At 41.2% G+C, this 19179-nt stretch overlaps 1 protein-coding gene across 1 annotated transcript in view; it reads right to left on the reverse strand.

The window, feature by feature from the left end:
* The window catches only part of KLHL32 (kelch like family member 32), a 179224-nt gene that overhangs the window by 54489 nt on the left and 105556 nt on the right, over nt 1-19179 (reverse strand). The window contains exon 5 of the mRNA XM_052645838.1: nt 5923-6138. Coding sequence (XP_052501798.1) covers nt 5923-6138 — 216 coding nt within the window. The remainder of the gene's footprint in view (nt 1-5922; nt 6139-19179) is intronic.

A 19179-nucleotide genomic window follows, 5' to 3' on the forward strand; every position in this document is an offset into this window, starting at 1 on the left:
AGTGCAGCCAAATAAATAAATATTTTTTAAAAAAGAATTAACAACGAATAAAGCACTGAAGAAAAGGCAATGGGATACTGGGTGATGTTGAAATGTCCAAGCAAAAGAATTTCGTTTTCCAGTCCACCCATATCATTTCAATACACCCAACATTAGCAAAGAAATCACCACTTTATTTGCAGAGGTCAGTCCCCACTGGGAAGCAATCAGGCACGGGGTGGGGGTGTATAATTAAGCACAGGGAGCAGAGTCAGAGGTAGCCACATGGCACAGGCATGAAGACGCAGAGCTGTCCTTTACCCCTTCAACCTGCTGGCACCACACCAGCGAACAGGAACAGCCAGGCCCTTCCTAATTTCAAGTCACAGGATTAACTTGATGCACCTCTGTGTCCACCACACCCCAAGTATTTTTGTGCTTCTATTATGAACTTGGCAGCTATGGGCCAAAGTGGGAAAAACCCAAGAATTAGAAGACATGAGTTTGATTTCTAGCTCTGTTTGTTACTTCAGTTTCCCCATTTGTACCACAGGAGCACAAAGCAATGCAAAATGCAGACACATTCTGGAAACCGGGATGTGATATTCAAACGTGAAGTGTTACAATGGTATTGCTGGACACATAGTACTGTTTGAAGTCCTTCCTTCTCCCTGGCCAGAGGTGCATCTGGGACAGTTTATCATCTTAGAGATAAAAGTCGGATGCTGAGCACATCGCTAGTGTCCTCTATTTTCCAACTATAAAGGGATAGTAGCTTTTTGTTTGGGCTCACTTTCTGGGACTCCTTTTGAGGGGAACGATTAAATCAAACCTAAGGTGGGTAGTTTGTGGAGTAGATAAAAGCCCAGGAGGGGCCTGTCAAAAAAATCACTGCATCACAGGTTGTTGACTACTCTAAACACTATGTGACTTATATCTCTAGAGATATAAAGTGAATGTGTTACTAACAGTATGACTTACAGAGGCAAATTTCCAACTAAAACACAAGAAAAAAATGCTGTTTTAAAAGGTGAAACTCATTTAGTATACCAATTTTCTTAGAATAAATCCAGCCTTTTATAGGAATAGTAAGATGCCTTATTATCCATTCAATACATTTTAATATGAAAACTATACATAATTGTTTTTAATTCATTATTTATAGAGTGTAAGAGAACAAGAAGGTAGCATTCAAAACACAAACGCTACAGGTACAACCTCTGGCTCTGGGGACAACGAATCAAAGACAAATGTAAACGTGATTACCCACTCCAATTCCCCCAGCCCCAAACCACATGACATGGTTCCTCTTTGCCAAACTAAAACAGGACATGACTGGGATAAAAAAGACTTTCCCTGCCAAGGTCTGGTCTTGTCTGACATCAGTGATGTGACCACTGAATCATCTGCTCTTATTATTTACTGAAGTCCAGGCAAAGTTAGGCTCAAAATAAGAGGAGGCACTCTCAAGCCAAGGTTAGTAAAGGATGAAAACCACTGATGTATAATTAACATTTATTAAATAATAAGTGCTTTTCACTGAAAGTAGGAAATAGTTAATAAAATAAGAATTAAAGGTAAATAAAACCTTTCCATGTTCAGAAATAAAGCTAAGCTAAATCTCTCTAACCTGACAACTGAACACTTTTAAAGAGCTTTTTACCCCAGGGTCTAACTTCTAAAACTGTGCCAAGCACATAACAGGTATACAATAAATACTCGTTTGTAATTCAACAATCTACTGTACCTATTTTTAAATATCCTTGTTTCTGCTACTTCAGAGATGAAATAATAATCCAGAGAGCTGGGTAATGGTTTAAAACCAGAAGGATCCCTCCCAATTGGCATGAGGATTAGGAGAGGGAAATGCCTTACCTTCCATGGTTTGGTCATTTAGTAGGTGCTCAGTTTATATTGATGGATAGGGACTTCCCTGGCAGTCCAGTGGTTAAGACTCAACACTTCAAGTACAGGGGTTCTGGGTTTGACACCTGGTCAGGGAACTAGGATCCCACCTGCCATGTGGCGCAACAACAACAAAAAATATTGATAGGTGGACAGCCACACTTTCTCTCTACGCTAGCAAATACAAGAATTTACATAATATATAGGCTTTTCTACAAACTACACTGTCATAGGAGGTAACTTCCCCTTTATTCTCAGAAAAGAGACTATGGTTAAAAAAAAAAAAAAAAAAACGGCAGAGAATATACCATCCTGAAGAAAAAAACAGATTATCCAGTACCTCCTATGAAATGAGAACAGACCCAATATGTGGGAGTGGAATGGAACTGTTTCATGGTTTCACTCTAAGTTTTAGAGCAGGACCTCTGGCTCAGTAGTCTGAAACTATATGTTGAATCTAACGAGAGAAATTTAACAGGCCCCTGCTGAAACAAAGTCCTAAGTCAAAGCTAAAACCTGAAAGCAAAATAAAACTGGTGGAGATTTGCCAGGTCATGGATGCCAGTGACTGCACGCCCCATGTTTCTTCCTCCGCTGATTTGCTCCCTTTTAGTCTCCTCTTTCTTTGAACCCAATAACCAATCTGGAATCTGAGAAATTGCTGGCCTTGAACTCTAAGACCAAATTGTTGAGCTGAATTGAACTGAATTTTTTTAAAAAAAGATTTTTTTGAGGGGACTTCTCTGTCTTTATATATCCGAAGTATATCCGTGGTAAAGTCTCAACAGTACCTGTGAATATAAAGTGAAGTTAATGAACAGACCCAGTAGTTTCAGGCTATGGAAGGGAGAAAATAACTGTTTAGGGGGGATGAAGAAGGCTCTGTGAGAGAGAAGACTTAAGATAAAGTTTTAAAAGGTCAGGTGGAAGAAAAGAGAGCAGACAAAAAGCATAATCTCAGGGGATTTCATAGGTTTTCAGATGCACAGAATGGTTATCACGGGCTTTAGCACATTTTAGCAGGAAAGGGACTGGATAAGGGATAGCAGGGAAAAGAAAAAAAAAGTCTGTTCAGTTAGGATAAAGTGACAGTTCTTATGACATGTCTTTAGAGACAAACTGTGTGAAGTATGGTGAATAATAAAAATTGGGCCTTTTGCCAAATAAAGTGGATATCCCGGATTACATTACCAGTAGATCAGAGAGTGGAAGAGCCACGTGTGTAAGGGGGTATGTGTGTGTTTACTGAGCTCTCACCTAAGTTACCAGTTGCACATAATCAAACAGCACATCCCTCCGTCCGCTTTTCTATTACTTGTCCTACTTTGTGCCAATTTTCCACTTTCTCCCCAACACCCCTAGATTCACTGCTCTTCTTTAAGACATGGGATAAGGATTTGTCAAAGTCAATGAGCACTTTATTACAGTGAGAACGTTCCGTAATGAACAATTCAGCAATTTAATGAGATTCTGTAGATCTGTCTCCAACCTGTCCATCAAGTTTCGCTTCTATAAAGCCACCCGGACACTAATCCTCTGGCATACCCAGTCTTCACCCTGGGCTGAATATTAGGTTCTTCCCTGGCATACTGCATTACCAGTACAACCTCAGCAAAAGTGATGAACTTAACTATACTTGAGGTGGTATAACTGGACTGATCTGATCTTTCTCTATTGGGCTGAGTACGAGGGAATTACTTATTTACTAAGATAATGCAAAAATAGTTTCTTATTGCCCGTTGAATGCCTAAATTGATAATATTTCTGTGAGTCTTTTAATTCTTTCTTTAGGACCAAGTCTAAGAAAATATTGCCTGCAGCAGAAAGCAGCTTTTGAGGTTCTACATTATAATATTAGTAACCTTTAGAGAGGCAATTATAGTAACTCCTATGTGAATAGCGTGAAATTTTTGGACACTCACACATCTGTACATTACCATGTTGATATCTGGCAGTGCTTTCAACCGTGCCACAAAAAGAGACAGAAGCCACAGGGATGGTTGGCTCACATCTCAATTTGGTTAGAAATAATCAAATGCAGAATCCATTCTAAGTCTTTTTCCCTTTGGGAAGTCAAGAAAAATATGACAAATTCTCACTTTGAATTAACCAGAGTAATTCTGATGATTTGTGCTTTCCACAGATAATTAAAATTCATACCCCAAACTCATCCTCACCAACATTTCTGACCTCTGCCTGAACAAACATTATAAGATATACCTAAGAAGCAGAAAATAATTTGTGGCTTGTTTTTTTCACTTATATTTTCTTGTCAAGACAGCATGGAATACTTGAAAGATGAGGGCAGGTGTCAGCAAACATGGATTTGAAGCCTGGCTCTGCTCTATAACCCTGAGGCAAGACACTGAAGCCTCATCTTGTTTGTCCGGAGGATGGAATGATAACAGCCATCCTTCGGGCCTGTTGTGATGATAAGTTAGTAAGTTTGCAAACACCCTGGGTCCTGGAAGGCCCTCAGTACACTGCAGCTCTTATCCTCACTGGTGGAAGCAATGGTGAAGAGGAAAGTTGCTGATTAAAGTAAGATAAACAAAGAAATTAGGGAGAAAGGCATCAGGAAAATTAGCCATCAGTAGAATCAGATGTGGGCTTCCCAGGTGGCTCAGTGGTAAAGAATCTGCCTGCCAATGCAGGAGACGTGGGTTTGATCCCTGGGTCGGGAAGATCCCCTGGAGAAGGAAATGGCAATTCACCCCAAGTATTCTTGCCTGGAGAATTCCCAAGGACAGAGGAGCCTGGCAGGCTATGGTCCATGGAGTCACAAAGAGTTGGACACGACTTAGCAATTCAGTCACCACCACCAGAGAATCAGACATTGGATAATTCACAACTACCTATGACTCCATTTCAGCCAGAATTAAAGTATTCTCTGAATGTCTTTTGATAAGATACAAGGTGCCTCATCTGCTAACAGAAGACTTCATATTTTTACTTGTATTCTGTATATAAATATTTTTCAAATGACCACGAAATCTTGAAGGTACGGAATCCAAGAAGTAACAAGATGGCTAGCCACTGCTTCAGAGAGAAAGACAGACAGTATAAGGAAGTGGAAGTGTGCTCAATCGGGTCCGACTCTTTGTGACCCCATGGACTGCAGCCTACCAGGCTCCTCTGTCCATGGGATTTTCAAGGCAACAGTACTGGAGCGGTTTGCCATTTCCTTCTCCAGGGAATCTTCCCGACCCAGGGATCAAACCCAGGTCTTCTGCATTGTAGACAGACGCTTTACCGCCTGAGCCACCAGGGAAGCACACGACAGTATAAGGAGAAGCGGGGAAAGACGGACTCTGACTGTCTTTGGAAAACAGTCAGGCTGTGGGGACTGTGTGTTGACAGCTTTCCAAAGACACTGTGTGGATTGTTCAAGTGTAGTCACTGGGGACGAGCACAATGGATTTCAATTGAATAATCGACTTGAAAACACAAAACATCCTCTGTCCCCTAAACAAAGGGGATCTGAAAGGAATGCCATGTCAGGTAGAACGGCAGGGCATAGGAAAACAGCAATGAGCACAGAATGAAGGAAGGAAAGAGATTTTCCCAATGCGAAGCAGCAAGAGCTTCATCTCATTCAAGGTCCCAGCTGCTCTCTACTGTAACAAAGGCCTGTTTCTGAACTGTTTACCAGAAAGCCCAGAATTTATTCTGATTCCATTGGTCTTAAATAGGCATAAATACCACTTTACAATCTGTCCTTCTCATATTCAGCTTCAGTAACTATGTTTGGCAAGAGAATAGAAACCCTTGACTCTTTCTGATGTAACCCCGTTAGGTTCTGGAAAGCCACGGTGAGGGTCTGAGGAATCTTACCCGTGATTCCCTCAGTTAAGCTGAGCGGGATGAAGCCTCAAGGGCTGGTGTTCTCCAATTACTTGCCCATCAAGGACATGACTTCTAAGACTTCAACTCCAATGTGGAGCAAACCAGACAAAATAGTTGTCATTGTTCCTCCATCCTTTAACTTTTAATCATTTCATGACTTCGCGCCAAAGGAGGACCCATGAGTGCCCTTACCTGCCAGATCTGCTCTTCGCTCAAGGAGGTCAGGCGGTCGCTCTTCAGTACCTCCTGAAGCAGACAATAAGGCAGCGTTAGAATGTCCTCCGGCCGACTCTTCAGGAGCTCAGAGAGGTGTTTCACTAAGAAATCGATCACTGCCTTCTCCAACAAAGTGAGGTTAAAGAGGTCAGCAAGTCTGTACAGATCCAAGTAATTAAAGCTATTTAATTCCTGGGTGTCAAAAAAATAAAAATAAAAATGGAAAAAGATCTCTTAGAAATCAATCCAAGAAAGAATAAGCAAGAAATTCAGACTCCCTGAAGTTTGCATGACAGGAGTGGGAGAAAGGGAACTATACAAGACAACAAAATCCTCATTACAAGGCTCTGGACAGAGAACTAGTATTCTAGAATTTACCATTCCCCCCCCGCCCCCCGCCTTATTTTGCCCCTCTTAAAACCCATGTACTTAAGGACCTCTTAATAAAGGGGTTTCTGGTTTCACTGGCAAAAATGTTACTTTGCAACCTTTTAGGAACATTTTCCCAATGAAAACAATATTTTTCATTTTATAGCTCTCAGGTGATACATTTTTTCCACTAAAGATAAAATGAGAGCAGGTAGAGTGGGAGCCCTACCTTTTTTCCAAAACCTCAAATTAAACACAGAGTTAAAAACAACTGACAATGAATTAAAACAAAGATTTTTACATGTAAAGTCTCAGGGAATGAGGAAATCTCACAGAAAAGATTCCTGTCCTGAGTAATTCTATATTGAACGCACCTGAGATGAACGATTTATAATTGTTCTTTGCTTTTATAAACTTCAGACAGTCAATGGCAATCTTTTCAAAGAGTTTCTGTTGCAATACTTTATTGTGAGGGGTTGGGGTGGGATTTTACCTGTCTCTACAAGTTCTCAAACTCACAGCCAAGCTAAAAAATAATGCCCCCAGAAGTCAGGACATCTATGAAATCTCTGCCTTGTAACTCTGCAAGAACCATAGTTGGCATGCAGGTTTGTTGATAGAAAACTTACCTATTTCTAATAGACTGAGAGTAGGCTCTGTCTTAGTTCTCCTCAGTTTCAACTTGCAATTATTATTACAATATTTCCCAGTAACTTAAGGAATGCAGAACACCATCAGATGGCTATTTTAGTCCATTGACTGATTTATTTTCAACATACTTAGCCCTGTTTTCAGTAATCTAAAAAGTATTAAGAACTCTAAGACCTATATATTCTAATATATCTGTTTCCATAATAGTTTAAGGTGTAAAGGAATATGTGCTAAACGGGCACTGTCCCACATGGTAGAGCCTACTAGCCAGCCACACGTACCTATTCAGCATCTGAAATATAGCCAGTGTGATTTGAGATGTGCTGTAAATGTTAAATATGGGCTTCCCAGGTGGTGCAGTGGTAAAGAATTCACCTGCCAATGCACGACACGTGGGTTTGAGCCCTGGGTTGGGGAGATCCCCTGGAGGAGGACATGGCAACCCACTCCAGTATTACTTGCTTGAGAATCCCATGGACAGAGGAGCCTGGCGGGTTACACTCCATGGGGTCACAAAGAGCCTGACATGACTGAGTGACTGAGCATGCATGCATGCATAATGTTAAATATATATGAAAGCAAAGAGTAAGAAAAATAGAATGTAAAATGTCTCATTAATAATTTTTATATTGATTATATGTTGAAATGGTATTACTCTGGATATAGTAGATTAAATATATTATCATTAATTTCACCTGTTTTTTTACTTTTAATGCAGCTACTAGAAAATTTAAAATTAATATATATGACTTCCATTATGTTTCTACTGTACAATGTTTTTCTAAATAATGAAAAGTATAGTGAAGATGTAAAAACAGGTCTCAGAGTAACAATTGCATCATCATCACAGCCACCTGATTCTTTTTCTTTAGATTCTACTTCTTTTGGTGGGAGATGACACTTTAATTACATTTCTAACAGGAGTCAAGCTATGACTTCAGTAATCAGACATAAGATTCTGGCTCTTAATAGCTCTATTTGCCAACACAATTAAAAAAGAATAAATAACTTGTCTTTGAAATGAGGTTTACCACAGTTAACCACTAAAATTCATTATAACTCAAAATATCTAAGGGTCCACTCACAGCCACCCAATTAAAATATGTTGGCTTTCCATTCAGCAGACGTTATCAAAGGAATACTGCAGAGTCTGCCTCCAGCACCAATTTTTTAAAGTACTGTTTAAACTCATTCTCCAAATCTTACCTTTTCAGATTGGTAAATTCTACTATGGAAGGAAAGAATATGTAACCCTTGCAAGAGGAGTTCCTACAGCCAACTTTAGGACCGTCTTCTTGGAATAAGTAAGTTATTTCTAGTCAGTACATCTAGGAAGCAAGTTTAACTGCTTCTGGGCCCTGGACACGATTTTAGCTTCCAGGTAAGTCACTGCAGCCTTCCCTGGCAGCTCAGCTGCTAAAGAATCTGCCTGCAATGCAGGTGGCCTGGGTTGGATCCCTGAGTTGGGAAGATCCCAAGGAGAAGGGAGAGGCTACCCACTCCAGTATTCTGCCCTGGAGAATTCCATGCAGTGTAGAGCCCATGGGGTCGCAAAGAGTCGGACACAACTGAGCGACTTGGCTACAACTACTAAGTCACTCTGCAGTCGCTCAGAAGCGTGGGGTGTCAGCGCCTTCCAGGCACCCGAAGCGCATGCCTAAACCTTGCCTCAATTCAGTGGGGCAGCGGCCAGCAGCACCACGCAGAAAGACAAGCATGCACAGAGGCAGAAACAACCAAGCTCAGCAAGGTAAAAGATGAACACGCACAGCACAGGGGCGGTGTGTTTTTTTCCCACTCATTCTGCCAAAAAGGTGTACATGACCATGAGTTTGGGGCTGGATTATTCAGTAGCAATCAAATATTCTTTTTAAAGTATCTTTGTATAGAGATACTGGGTTTCTTCTGATTAGAAGTCAGTCCAGTTCAAAATTGCAGCGGACCAGAGAATTAACTTAATACCGGATTTTAAAAAGTGTGTTTCTCTTCTGCTGTGTTCCTCTTGAATGTAATCATTTAATTCCTACTTCCACAGTCCAGAAATATTTTTGTTTCCTAAGGGTATAATTTTATATCACTCCCAAATCCAATCTAACAAAGCATTTGATATTAACAGGGAACAAAGGCTAAACGGACAAGTGTCAATGCTTGAGTGAAGAGCAAAGGCAAACTCAACTGACATATACTGGTGTACGAGAGAAACAACAGTTAAAGTCTGCTCCCTGCCTTTACTTTTTCATTTCTCCTCTCTGCTGCTTAAAAGCATAATTTCCCCAAATCGCCAGAGCTCTCTCTGCCAAAGCTTCTGGTTCCCCTTGCTATGCATACCTAGCACCTCAGTAGTCACACTGTGTAAAGTGGGGGAACTAAGAGGAAAAAAGAAAACCTTCACTGAGGTTTTGATACCACAGTATACATCCCTCCTACTGGGGCCATGTGCTCATGTGAGTCTTGAGCAAAATCATCGCTTCTTATTCTATTGGCTAAGACCATGTGCAAGCAAAAAATAATGCTGCTTTTAAGGATTCCCATTAATGTGATGGGGGAGGTGGGAAGCAATGGTTAAACTGCATTGAATGTTCATCTATAATTCTCTGCATGGAAAAAAAAATCATCACTGTTATGAAAGTAGTGCCATTATGTGTCTGGTTATAAACAGTAATATATTTGTTCATTGCATAAAACTCAGGAAGTACAAAGTATGGAAAAGAAAACAAAAACCATTCCTATTTCACCATGCAGAGATAATCACTATTAATGTTTCTGTACATATTTCTAGACTTTTTTTGAAAGAACTCTTTTATATATATAAAAAAGAAAAAGAACAATTGTATTCAGGAGCAGAACAAACCATCAACAGCCACAGGCACTTAGAGGCAATCCAGGCTGGTGGAGAAGAGCAAAGCCCACAGAATCAGGTAGACCTGGTTCAAATCCAGCGTGTTAATTATTATTGTTGGCTATGACCTTGGATCAGTCACTGGACCTCTGTTATTCCTCATTTACAAAATGGAGAGTCCACCCAGTTCATGTTGTTATAGAGATGACAGAAAAGCACTTACCACACAGCTTGGTCCATAGAAAGCAGACAGTAGATTTGGCAGGCAAGGAACCATTAAAGTACATTTGAGCACTGCTATTTGGCATCCATAAACCCTGACTCATCACTGATGCAAGGAGGGCAAAGTGAAGAATGTGGTTCCTTCATGTATCAAAGTTTTAAATAAGCTGCACCAGTAAGTCAGGGAAAAGGAGGCAAGCCAAGTAAAAACCATACAATTGAGTCATAAATTGATTACATGTTAAGGCCTCCCACTTCTATATTATTAGCCCAAACCTCTCTCCTAAGCTCTGAATTCATTTTCCCAGCTGCAGATAAGAGGACATCTTCTCTTGGATATTTCACAGCCATACTGAACTCAACATACCAATGCTGAACTTACATTTTACAAACTTGCATCTTCTCCTATATCCCCCTTCTAGGAGAATGACCACATTCTTTCCCCACAGCAGGGTCTCCAAAGGTAGGCCATATTCCTCCCTCATAGCCAGTTGGTCACCAAGTTCTGTTTGCTCTTCCTCCTTAACATTTCTTGTTTTGTTCACCATCTCCTATCCAGACTTCCTACAATAGGGTCCTGAATTGCAATTTCCTGCTCCCAGTATCAGACTCTCAACCCTCTCTTTTTACAAGAATCTAACCATACTGATCATGTTTAAAACCCATCAATAGGTATCCATTTGCTTAATGGAGAAAAGTCCAAACTCAGTTACAGTGTATAGCCTGCCATAACCTGCTGACCTGCTTACCCTGTAGTATAACAGTCCTACACACCTTCGCTAGAATGCCAACATTTCAATGACCTATACATTCATCCATGTGCCAGAACCACACCAGGCATAAATAAAACAGAGATGAAGAAAAATAGGCAGGTCCTAGGCTTCATAAGATGTATAGTCTACTGGAAGAGTAAGCCATTAATAAAAAGTGCTGAAAATGAATGGAAAAGTATCACTGAGGTAAAGGTTACAAAGTAGAACAGAGAGCTATAAATGCCCAGTGGATAGATTTGACCTGGAGTGGAAAGATATGCATGGTGTCCCAGAGAAGGCAACATGCAGCTGATAACCGAAGAAGGGCAGATTAACTTGGCAAAGGGTGGGGTGGGCTGCATATTAACTATAACTTCTTGTTTGCTGTATCTTGATGCTCTGGCATCAGGGGCCTCACTGACTGGGGAGAGACCACCTCTCCCTTAGGATAGCCAATTTTTAGAAGGATGCACCTTTCATATGCAGAGTAACCAGTCAAGAGCCCAAACTGCCACCACCTCCTCTAGCTGGCTCCTACACTTCAGGCGTCAATATTCCACTGCATTCCCAGGTGACTCAAGTGATAAAGGACCCACCTGCCAATGCAGGATCCACAGGACATGCAGCGTTGATCCCTGGGTTGGGAAGATCCCCTGGAGGAGGGATCGGCACCCCACTACAGTATTCTTGCCTGGGAAATCCTATGGACAGAGGAGCCTGATGAGCTGAAGCCCATGAGGTCCAAAGAGCTGGACACTACTGAAGTGACTGAGCACGCACGCACTCAGTGAACCTAGGGCTAAGTAGCAGACACCTAGAGACGGCCTATATACCTCAGACTGGATAAGCCTGCTTATCGGCCTTGTCTTTCCTGAGGAAGCCACAACAAATGCTCTTGCCCACTCCTTCCCTTCACTCCTTCCACCTCCTGTTCAACCCTGGCACTTCCCCGCTGTGGCCCTATGGGCTTTGCCATGCTGCTGTCTTGGGAACTGTAAGTAACAAAGTATCGTTTCAATGGCAGTGGTCTCCTGATTGGTTGGTTATACCATCAGTTCAGTTCAATTCCTCAGTCCAGTCCGACTCTTCGCGAACCCATGGACTGCAGCAAGCCAGGCCTCCCTGTCCATCACCAACCCCCGGAGCTTGCTCAAACTCGTGTCCATTGAGTCAGTGATGCCATCCAACCATCTCATCTTCTGTCATCCCCTTCTCCTCCTGCCTTCAATCTTTCCCAGCATCAGGGTCTTTTCAAATGAGTCAGTTCTTCACATCAGGTTGCCAAAGTATTGGAGCTTCAGCTGCAGCATCAGTCCTTCCAATGAATATTCAGGACTGATTTCCTTTAGGACAGACTGGTTGGAAGTCCTTGAAGACCAAGGGACTCTGAGGAGTCTTCTCCAACACCACAGTTCAAAAGTATCAATTCTTTGGTGCTCACCTTTCTTTATAGTCCAACTCTTACATCCATACATGACTACTTGAAAAACCATAGCTTTGACTAGATGGACCTTTGTTGGCAAAGTAATGTCTCTACTTTTTAATATGCTGTCTAGGTTAGTCATAACTTTTCTTCCAAGGAGCAAGTGTCTTAATTTCATGGCTGCAGTCACCATCTGCAGTGATTTTGAAGCCCCCCAAAATGAAGTCTCTAACTGTTTCAATAGTTTCCCGATTTGCCGTGAAGTGATAAGACCGGATGCCATGATCTTAGTTTTCTGAATGTTGAGCTTTAAGCCAACTTTTTCACTCTCCACTTTCACTTTCATCAAGAGACTCTTTAGTTCTTCTTCACTTTCTGCCATAAGGGTGGTGTCATCTGCATATCTGAGGTTACTGATATTTCTCCCAGTGATCTTGATTCCAGCTTGTGCTTCTTCCAGTCCAGCCTTTCTCATGATGTACTCTGCATATAAGTTAAATAAGCAGGGTGACATTATGCAGCCTTGACATACTCCTTTCCCTATTTGGAACCAGTCTGTTATCCCATGTCCAGTTCTAACTGTTGCTTCTTGACCTGCATACAGATTTCTCAGGAGGCAGGTCAGGTGGTCTGGTATTCCCATCTCTTTCAGAATTTTCTCAGTTTGTGGTGATCCACACAAAGGCTTTGGCATAGTCAATAAAGCAGAAGTAGATTTTTTTCTGGAACTCTCTTGCTTTTCCGATGATCCAACAGATGTTGGCAATATGATCTCTGGTTCCTCTGCCTTTTCTAAATCCAGCATGAACATCAGAAAGTTCACAGTTCATGTACTGTTGAAGCCTGGCTTAGAGAATTTTGCTAGCATATGAGATGAGTGCAATTGTGTTGTAGTTTGAACATTCTTTGGAATTGCCTTTCTTTGGGATTGGAATGAAAACTGACCTTTTCCAGGCCCGTGGCTACTGCTGAGTTTCCCAAATTTGCTGGCATACTGAGTGCAGCACTTTCATAGCATCATCTTTTAGCATTTGAAATAGCTCAACTGGAATTCCATCACTTCCACTAGCTTTGTTCGTAGGGATGTTTCCTAAGGCCCACTTGACTATGCATTCCAGGATGTCTGGCTCTAGGTGAGAGATCACACCATCATGATTATCTGGTTCATGAAGATCTTTTTTGTATAGTTCTTCTGTATTCTTGCCACCTCTTCCTAATATCTTCTGCTTCTGTTAGGTCAGTACCATTTCTGTCCTTTATTGTGCCCATCTTTGCATGAAAAGTTCCCTTGGTTATCTCTAATTTTCTTGAAGAGATCTCTAGTCTTTCCCATTCTATTGTTTTCCTCTATTTCTTTGCACTGATCACTGAGCAAGGCTTTCTTATTTCTCCTTGCTATTCTTTGGAACTCTGCATTCAGCTGGGTATATCTTTCCTTTCCTCCTTGCTCTTCATTTCTCTTCTTTTCATAGCTATTTGTAAGGCCTCCTCAGACAACCATTTTGCCTTTTTGCATTTCTTTTTCTTGGGGATGGTCTTGATTACCGCCTCCTGTACAATGTCAGGAACCTCTGTCCATAGTTCTTCAAGCACACTATCAGATCTAATCCCTTGAATCTACTCATCACTTCCACTGCATAATCATAAGGGATTTGACTTAGGTCATACCTGAATGATCTAGTGGTTTTCCCTACTTCCTTCAATTGAAGTCTGAATTTTGCAATAAGGAGTTCATGATCTGAGCCACAGTCAGCTCCTAGTCTTGTTTTTGTTGACTGTATAGAGCTTCTCCATCTTTGGCTGCAAAGAATATAATCAGTCTGACTTCGCTGTTGGCCATCTGGTGATGTCTATGTGTAGAGTCTTCTCTTGTGTTGTTGGAAGAGGGTGCTTGCTGTGACCCGTGTGTTCTCTCGGCAAAACTCTGTTAGCCTTGCCCTGCTTCGTTTTGTACTTCAAGGCCAAATTTGCCTGTTACTCCAGGTACCTCTTGACTTCCTATTTTTGCTTTCCAGTCCCCTATAATGAAAAGGGCATCTTTTGGGGGTGTTAGTTCTAGAAGGTCTTGTAGGTCTTCATAGAACCATTCCACTTCAGCTTCTTCAGCAAGAAGAAGTCTATGCCCCATTACTGGTCAGGGCATAGACTTGGATTACTGTGATATTGAATGGTTTGCCTTGGAAACAAAGAGATCATTCTGTTGTTCTTGAGACTGCATTCAAGTACTGTATTCCACACTCCTCTGTTGACTATGATGGCTACTCCATTTCTTCTAAGGGATTCTTGCCCACAGTAGTAGATATAATGGTCATCTGAGTTAAATTCACCCATTCCAGTCCATTTTAGTTCACTGATTCCTAAAATTTTGATGGTCACTCTTGCCATCTCCTGTTTGACCACTTCTAATTTGCCTTGATTCATGGACCTAACATTCCTAACATATGCAATACTGCTCTTTACAGCATCGGACTTTAATTCCATCACCAGTCACATCCACAACTTGGTGGAGTTTTTGCTTTGGCTCTGTCTCTGCATTCTTTCTGGAGTTATTTCTCTGTTGATCTCCAGTAGCATATTGGGCACCTACCGACCTTGGGAGTTCATCTTTCAGTGTCCTATCTTTTCACCTTTTCATACTGTTTATGTGGTTCTTAAGGCAAGAATTCTGAAGTGGTTTGCCATTCCCTTCTCCAGTGGACCATGTTTTGTCAGAACTCTCCACCATGACCCATCTTTTTGGTTGGCCCTACACAGCATGGCTCATAATTTCATTGAGTTATACAAGGCTGTGGTCCATGTGATCAGTTTGGTTAGTTTTCTGTGATTGTGGTTTCATTATGTCTGCCCGCTGATGGATAAGGATAAGAGGCTTATAGAAGCTTCCTGATGGGAGAGGCTTACTGAGGGGGAACCTGGGACTTGTTCTGATGGGCGTGGCCATGCTCAGTAAATCTTTAATCCAATTTTCTGTTGATGGGGAGGGCTCCCTGTTGTTTGACTTGAGGCCAAACTATGATAGAGGTAATGAAGATAATGGTGACCTCCTTCAAAAGGTCCCATGCACTCACTGCTACACTCAGTGGCCCAGACTCTGCAGCAGGCCACCGCTGACCCACACCTCTGTCAGAGACTCTTAGACACTCACAGGCAAGTCTGGGTCAAGTCTGTTGTCTACAAGATGGTGGAGCAGAAGGACGTGCACTCATCTTCTCCTGCGAGAACTCCAAAACTACAATTTGCTGCTGAACAACCGTCGACAGAAGAATGTTGGAGCCTACCAAAAAAAGATACCCCATGTCCAAGGGCAAAGGAGAAGCCCCAGCAAGACAGTAGGAGGGGCAAAATCACCTTTAGAATCAAACCGCATACATGCCAGAGACGCTTGGAGGGCTCTGAAAAACCTTGTGTGCACCAGGACCCAGAGACCCCACAGAGACTGAACCAGAACTGTGTTTGAGTGTCTCCTGCGGGGGTATGGATTAGCAGTGGCCTGTTGCAGGGGCAGAGAGCCACCAGAACTTACACAGGACTGGGGAAACAGACTCTTGGAGGGCACAATCAAAACCCTGTGAGCACCAGGACCCAGAAGAAAGGAGCAGACGCCACAAGAGGCTGGTTTCACCATACCTGAATAATAATAAAACCTACATTTTAAAACAGGATGGTGATAGGATTGAGGGAGAATACTCTAGAAGAAGCCACACTTGCAAAATTCCTATGGATGAGGAATCATGTCTCCATCTTTCTATCTGACCTTACTTGAAGTAGTATGTCCCCCTCTTCCTCTCCATGCCTCCCTCTATCACATTACTGAAATTTCTTTGCCTTGAGCACACGTCACTATCTGAAATTATCTTCTTCACTTATTTGCCTACTTACTGATGATGTGTGTATCCCCTTTCCCAAGTCCCAAGTTCTATAGGAAAAGGGACTTATCTGTTTTATTCACTGCTATACCCCTAATGCCCCAAACATTGCCAGGCACATAGGGGCTCAAGCCACACTTACTGAATGAATGAATCCATTTTACTTTTTAGCTTCCCTTGCTCAGGTCGAACTGACCACTTCCTTCTTTGTGCCTCCACCCTGTCCTCTGTAGATTTCTAGCAGTCCACTTGTCACTGTAAGCAAAGGCTCTTTGATTACAGATCTGTCTACTAAATCTAAAGTGCTTAGTGCCAGAGACTGTATTGTGCCCCTGGTGTTTATCAGGGAACAAGATGCTCAATACATAGGAGTATAATGAAAGAATAGCCATGAGACTTTTCCATGTATTTATAACCAAGCAAAACCAGAATGGGCCATGCCTCTCCAACATGTCTACCCAATTTTGAATATCATCCAAATTGGGCCATTTTCATACCTCACTGGCCTCCCTCATCTTCCCTGTCTCTTTCTGATCTTCCTTCCTACACATACACAAGGCAAAGCCAGTGGCCAGTTTTCCAAATGGGAAAATTGTTACTAGTATCTAGAGTTGAAAGTGTTTAAAGACAAGCACAATATAATAGCTCTGGTGTGAAAAAAATTCAAATATTTCAATCCACCCAAAATTTCCTTTTTAGCCCAAGAAAACTACTTTCTCTATCAACTGGCTATTCAGATCAAAGTAGCTTTTCAAATGATACTTTCTTCTAGTTATGAGATTATCTCCCTTTTCTTATATACTGTGACTTAGAAATCCAAGTAACCAAGTAGAGGCAGTGGTTTTGAATTGAAGTTATAGCTCAGCAACAAGAAACTCTCTTGAGTAAAAGGAAAATCTTTTATTTTTCTAAAAAGGTTTCATTTCTGTCACACTGCTTCTCACTTGAAATTTACTTTCTATTCAGAATTATGGTGTATACATTGTTGTTCTTTGGGGAATCTTTTTAAATAGTATTTATTTTCCTCTGGTTTAGGGCTATTTGGCTTCTCTCTTCCCTTCTATTTGTTTCTTATAGTGTGAATGACAAGTTAAATAACAGAAGAAGAGCCGTAAAATGTGTCCCCAGTACTATACTAGCTATGGGAGAAATACCAGTTTTGAAAGTACAATAGTTCTTAAACCTTATATATTCCCCAAATTCAGTCTTTTGGTGTGGCCTATTTCCTTAATTAAAAATGGTTACTCCCCAGATTAACTATTGAATATACAGTAGGGGGAAAAAAGCACAGGAAAGGAAAATGCTATCTTAGTTTGGCTTATATTCAAAGGTAATTACTTTTGTGAGGCAAATTATCAGGTGGTAAGGATGTGAGTGAAAGTAGGGGCAGTTTAGGGGCTGTGGGTGAACTCTGTGGCCCTTTTACCAAACCAAGGGAGACAGAATAAGTTTTTTTTGTGACGGATGGCAGGGTTCTCATCTAGAACTGAGCAACTGGTCTTTATGTACTAGCAAGTGTCTTTCAATATCCTAATTAAGCAAGTATTAATAATTAGTGATGAGAGTTCATACAAGACAAAAGAAAGATCAGAAAAGATTTAAGCCTATCCCTGAACCAGTGTCACCCAGACAGTACAGTCACATTCTTGAATAGGAGAAAATGGTGCAGCCTTATAGCTGAGATCTGTGGGTTCACTGTATATAACCCACAGCCTAGCTTATGTATGCCACAGCCTAGAGACACGTGTTGATGCGAGACAACACTGATACAAGCTGGAAACCAACAATGAGTATTTCTAATACGTAGTGTCTCTTTGTTTCAGACACACTCACATGTATCCTGGCCTAACTGTCAGTATCCCCTGGCCCATCCAACACTGCAGTTTAATCACAGCCCTGGCACGGGAATTATGCAGAGCACAGAAAATACTTGTCGTCTTGTGACTGCATCTACTGTAGAGTATCCCCAGTGTCAGCCCCACAAATACTCTTCCTCAAATCTAGGAGTCCACATTAAAACGACAACATTAGGAAATCTAATGAAGATGCTTTAATACCATGGATACCTACGCAAAACATAGCCTTAATAACACCTATTTCTCTTGTCACCTCATGTAATTCTGAAACCATTATTGACTTGCAAAACAAACGTGAGCATCAACAACCTGTACATAGGAATGGAAAACTATGAATTATGCTCAAGATAAACAACCTCTCTCAAGGTCAAATTAAAAGTTATGCTCTTTTGATTTCCTGAATTCCCCACCCCTCCCTCACAAGAAGACCAAACTGACCAAGTTTTTCTAGGTAATAATACTTAAAAGATGTGACTATTTTGACAATGCTGTGTTTCATCGTTATAATTATAACCTTTCTTTCCTAACTATTGATCCCCTTCATTTATACCCCCCTTCAAAATGTCACCTCAATTACCACATGTCAATACTTTACTAAGATAAAGATGGTCAGGAGAGAGAGTGGTTTCTATGCCTCTCATCTAATAGCATGCATGAAACTTGAAGTTCTATTATAAAATGTTGATAATGTCTGAGGATGTCTCTAAATGAAAAGTCACTCTTGCTACGGAAGTCAAGAAATCTTAAAAAAAAAACAAACCTATTTGCAAATAGATTCAAAATAGCCTGGTACAGTTATTCTACATGTAAAACAAGTATGATTTGATTTTTAGCAAGTTAACTAGAAGTTAAGTAAAAACACTATATTGGCAGCTTATAGAGAAGTCAGACATAGTAAATATGAAGCTTTTGGTGACTAATCTCATGTCACTTCAAGTCTACTGTCACATCCCAGTGAACTTGTCACTAAGCTGTTCATGCAGATATCTTCCAGTAAGTAAAAGCTTCCAGTAAGGTAGTGGAAACAGTGTCAGACTTTATTTTCTTTGGGCTCCAAAATCACTGCAGATGGTGACTGCAGCCATGAAATTAAAAGACGCTTACTCCTTGGAAGGAAAGTTATGACCAACCTAGATAGCATGTTGAAAATCAGAGACATTACTTTGCCAACAAAGGTCCGCCTAGTCAAGGCTATGGTTTTTCCAGTGGTCACGTATGGATGTGAGAGTTGGACTGTGAAGAAAGCTGAACGCCG

This window comes from Budorcas taxicolor, chromosome 9, assembly GCF_023091745.1.
Source record: "Budorcas taxicolor isolate Tak-1 chromosome 9, Takin1.1, whole genome shotgun sequence".
NCBI lineage: Eukaryota > Metazoa > Chordata > Mammalia > Artiodactyla > Bovidae > Budorcas > Budorcas taxicolor.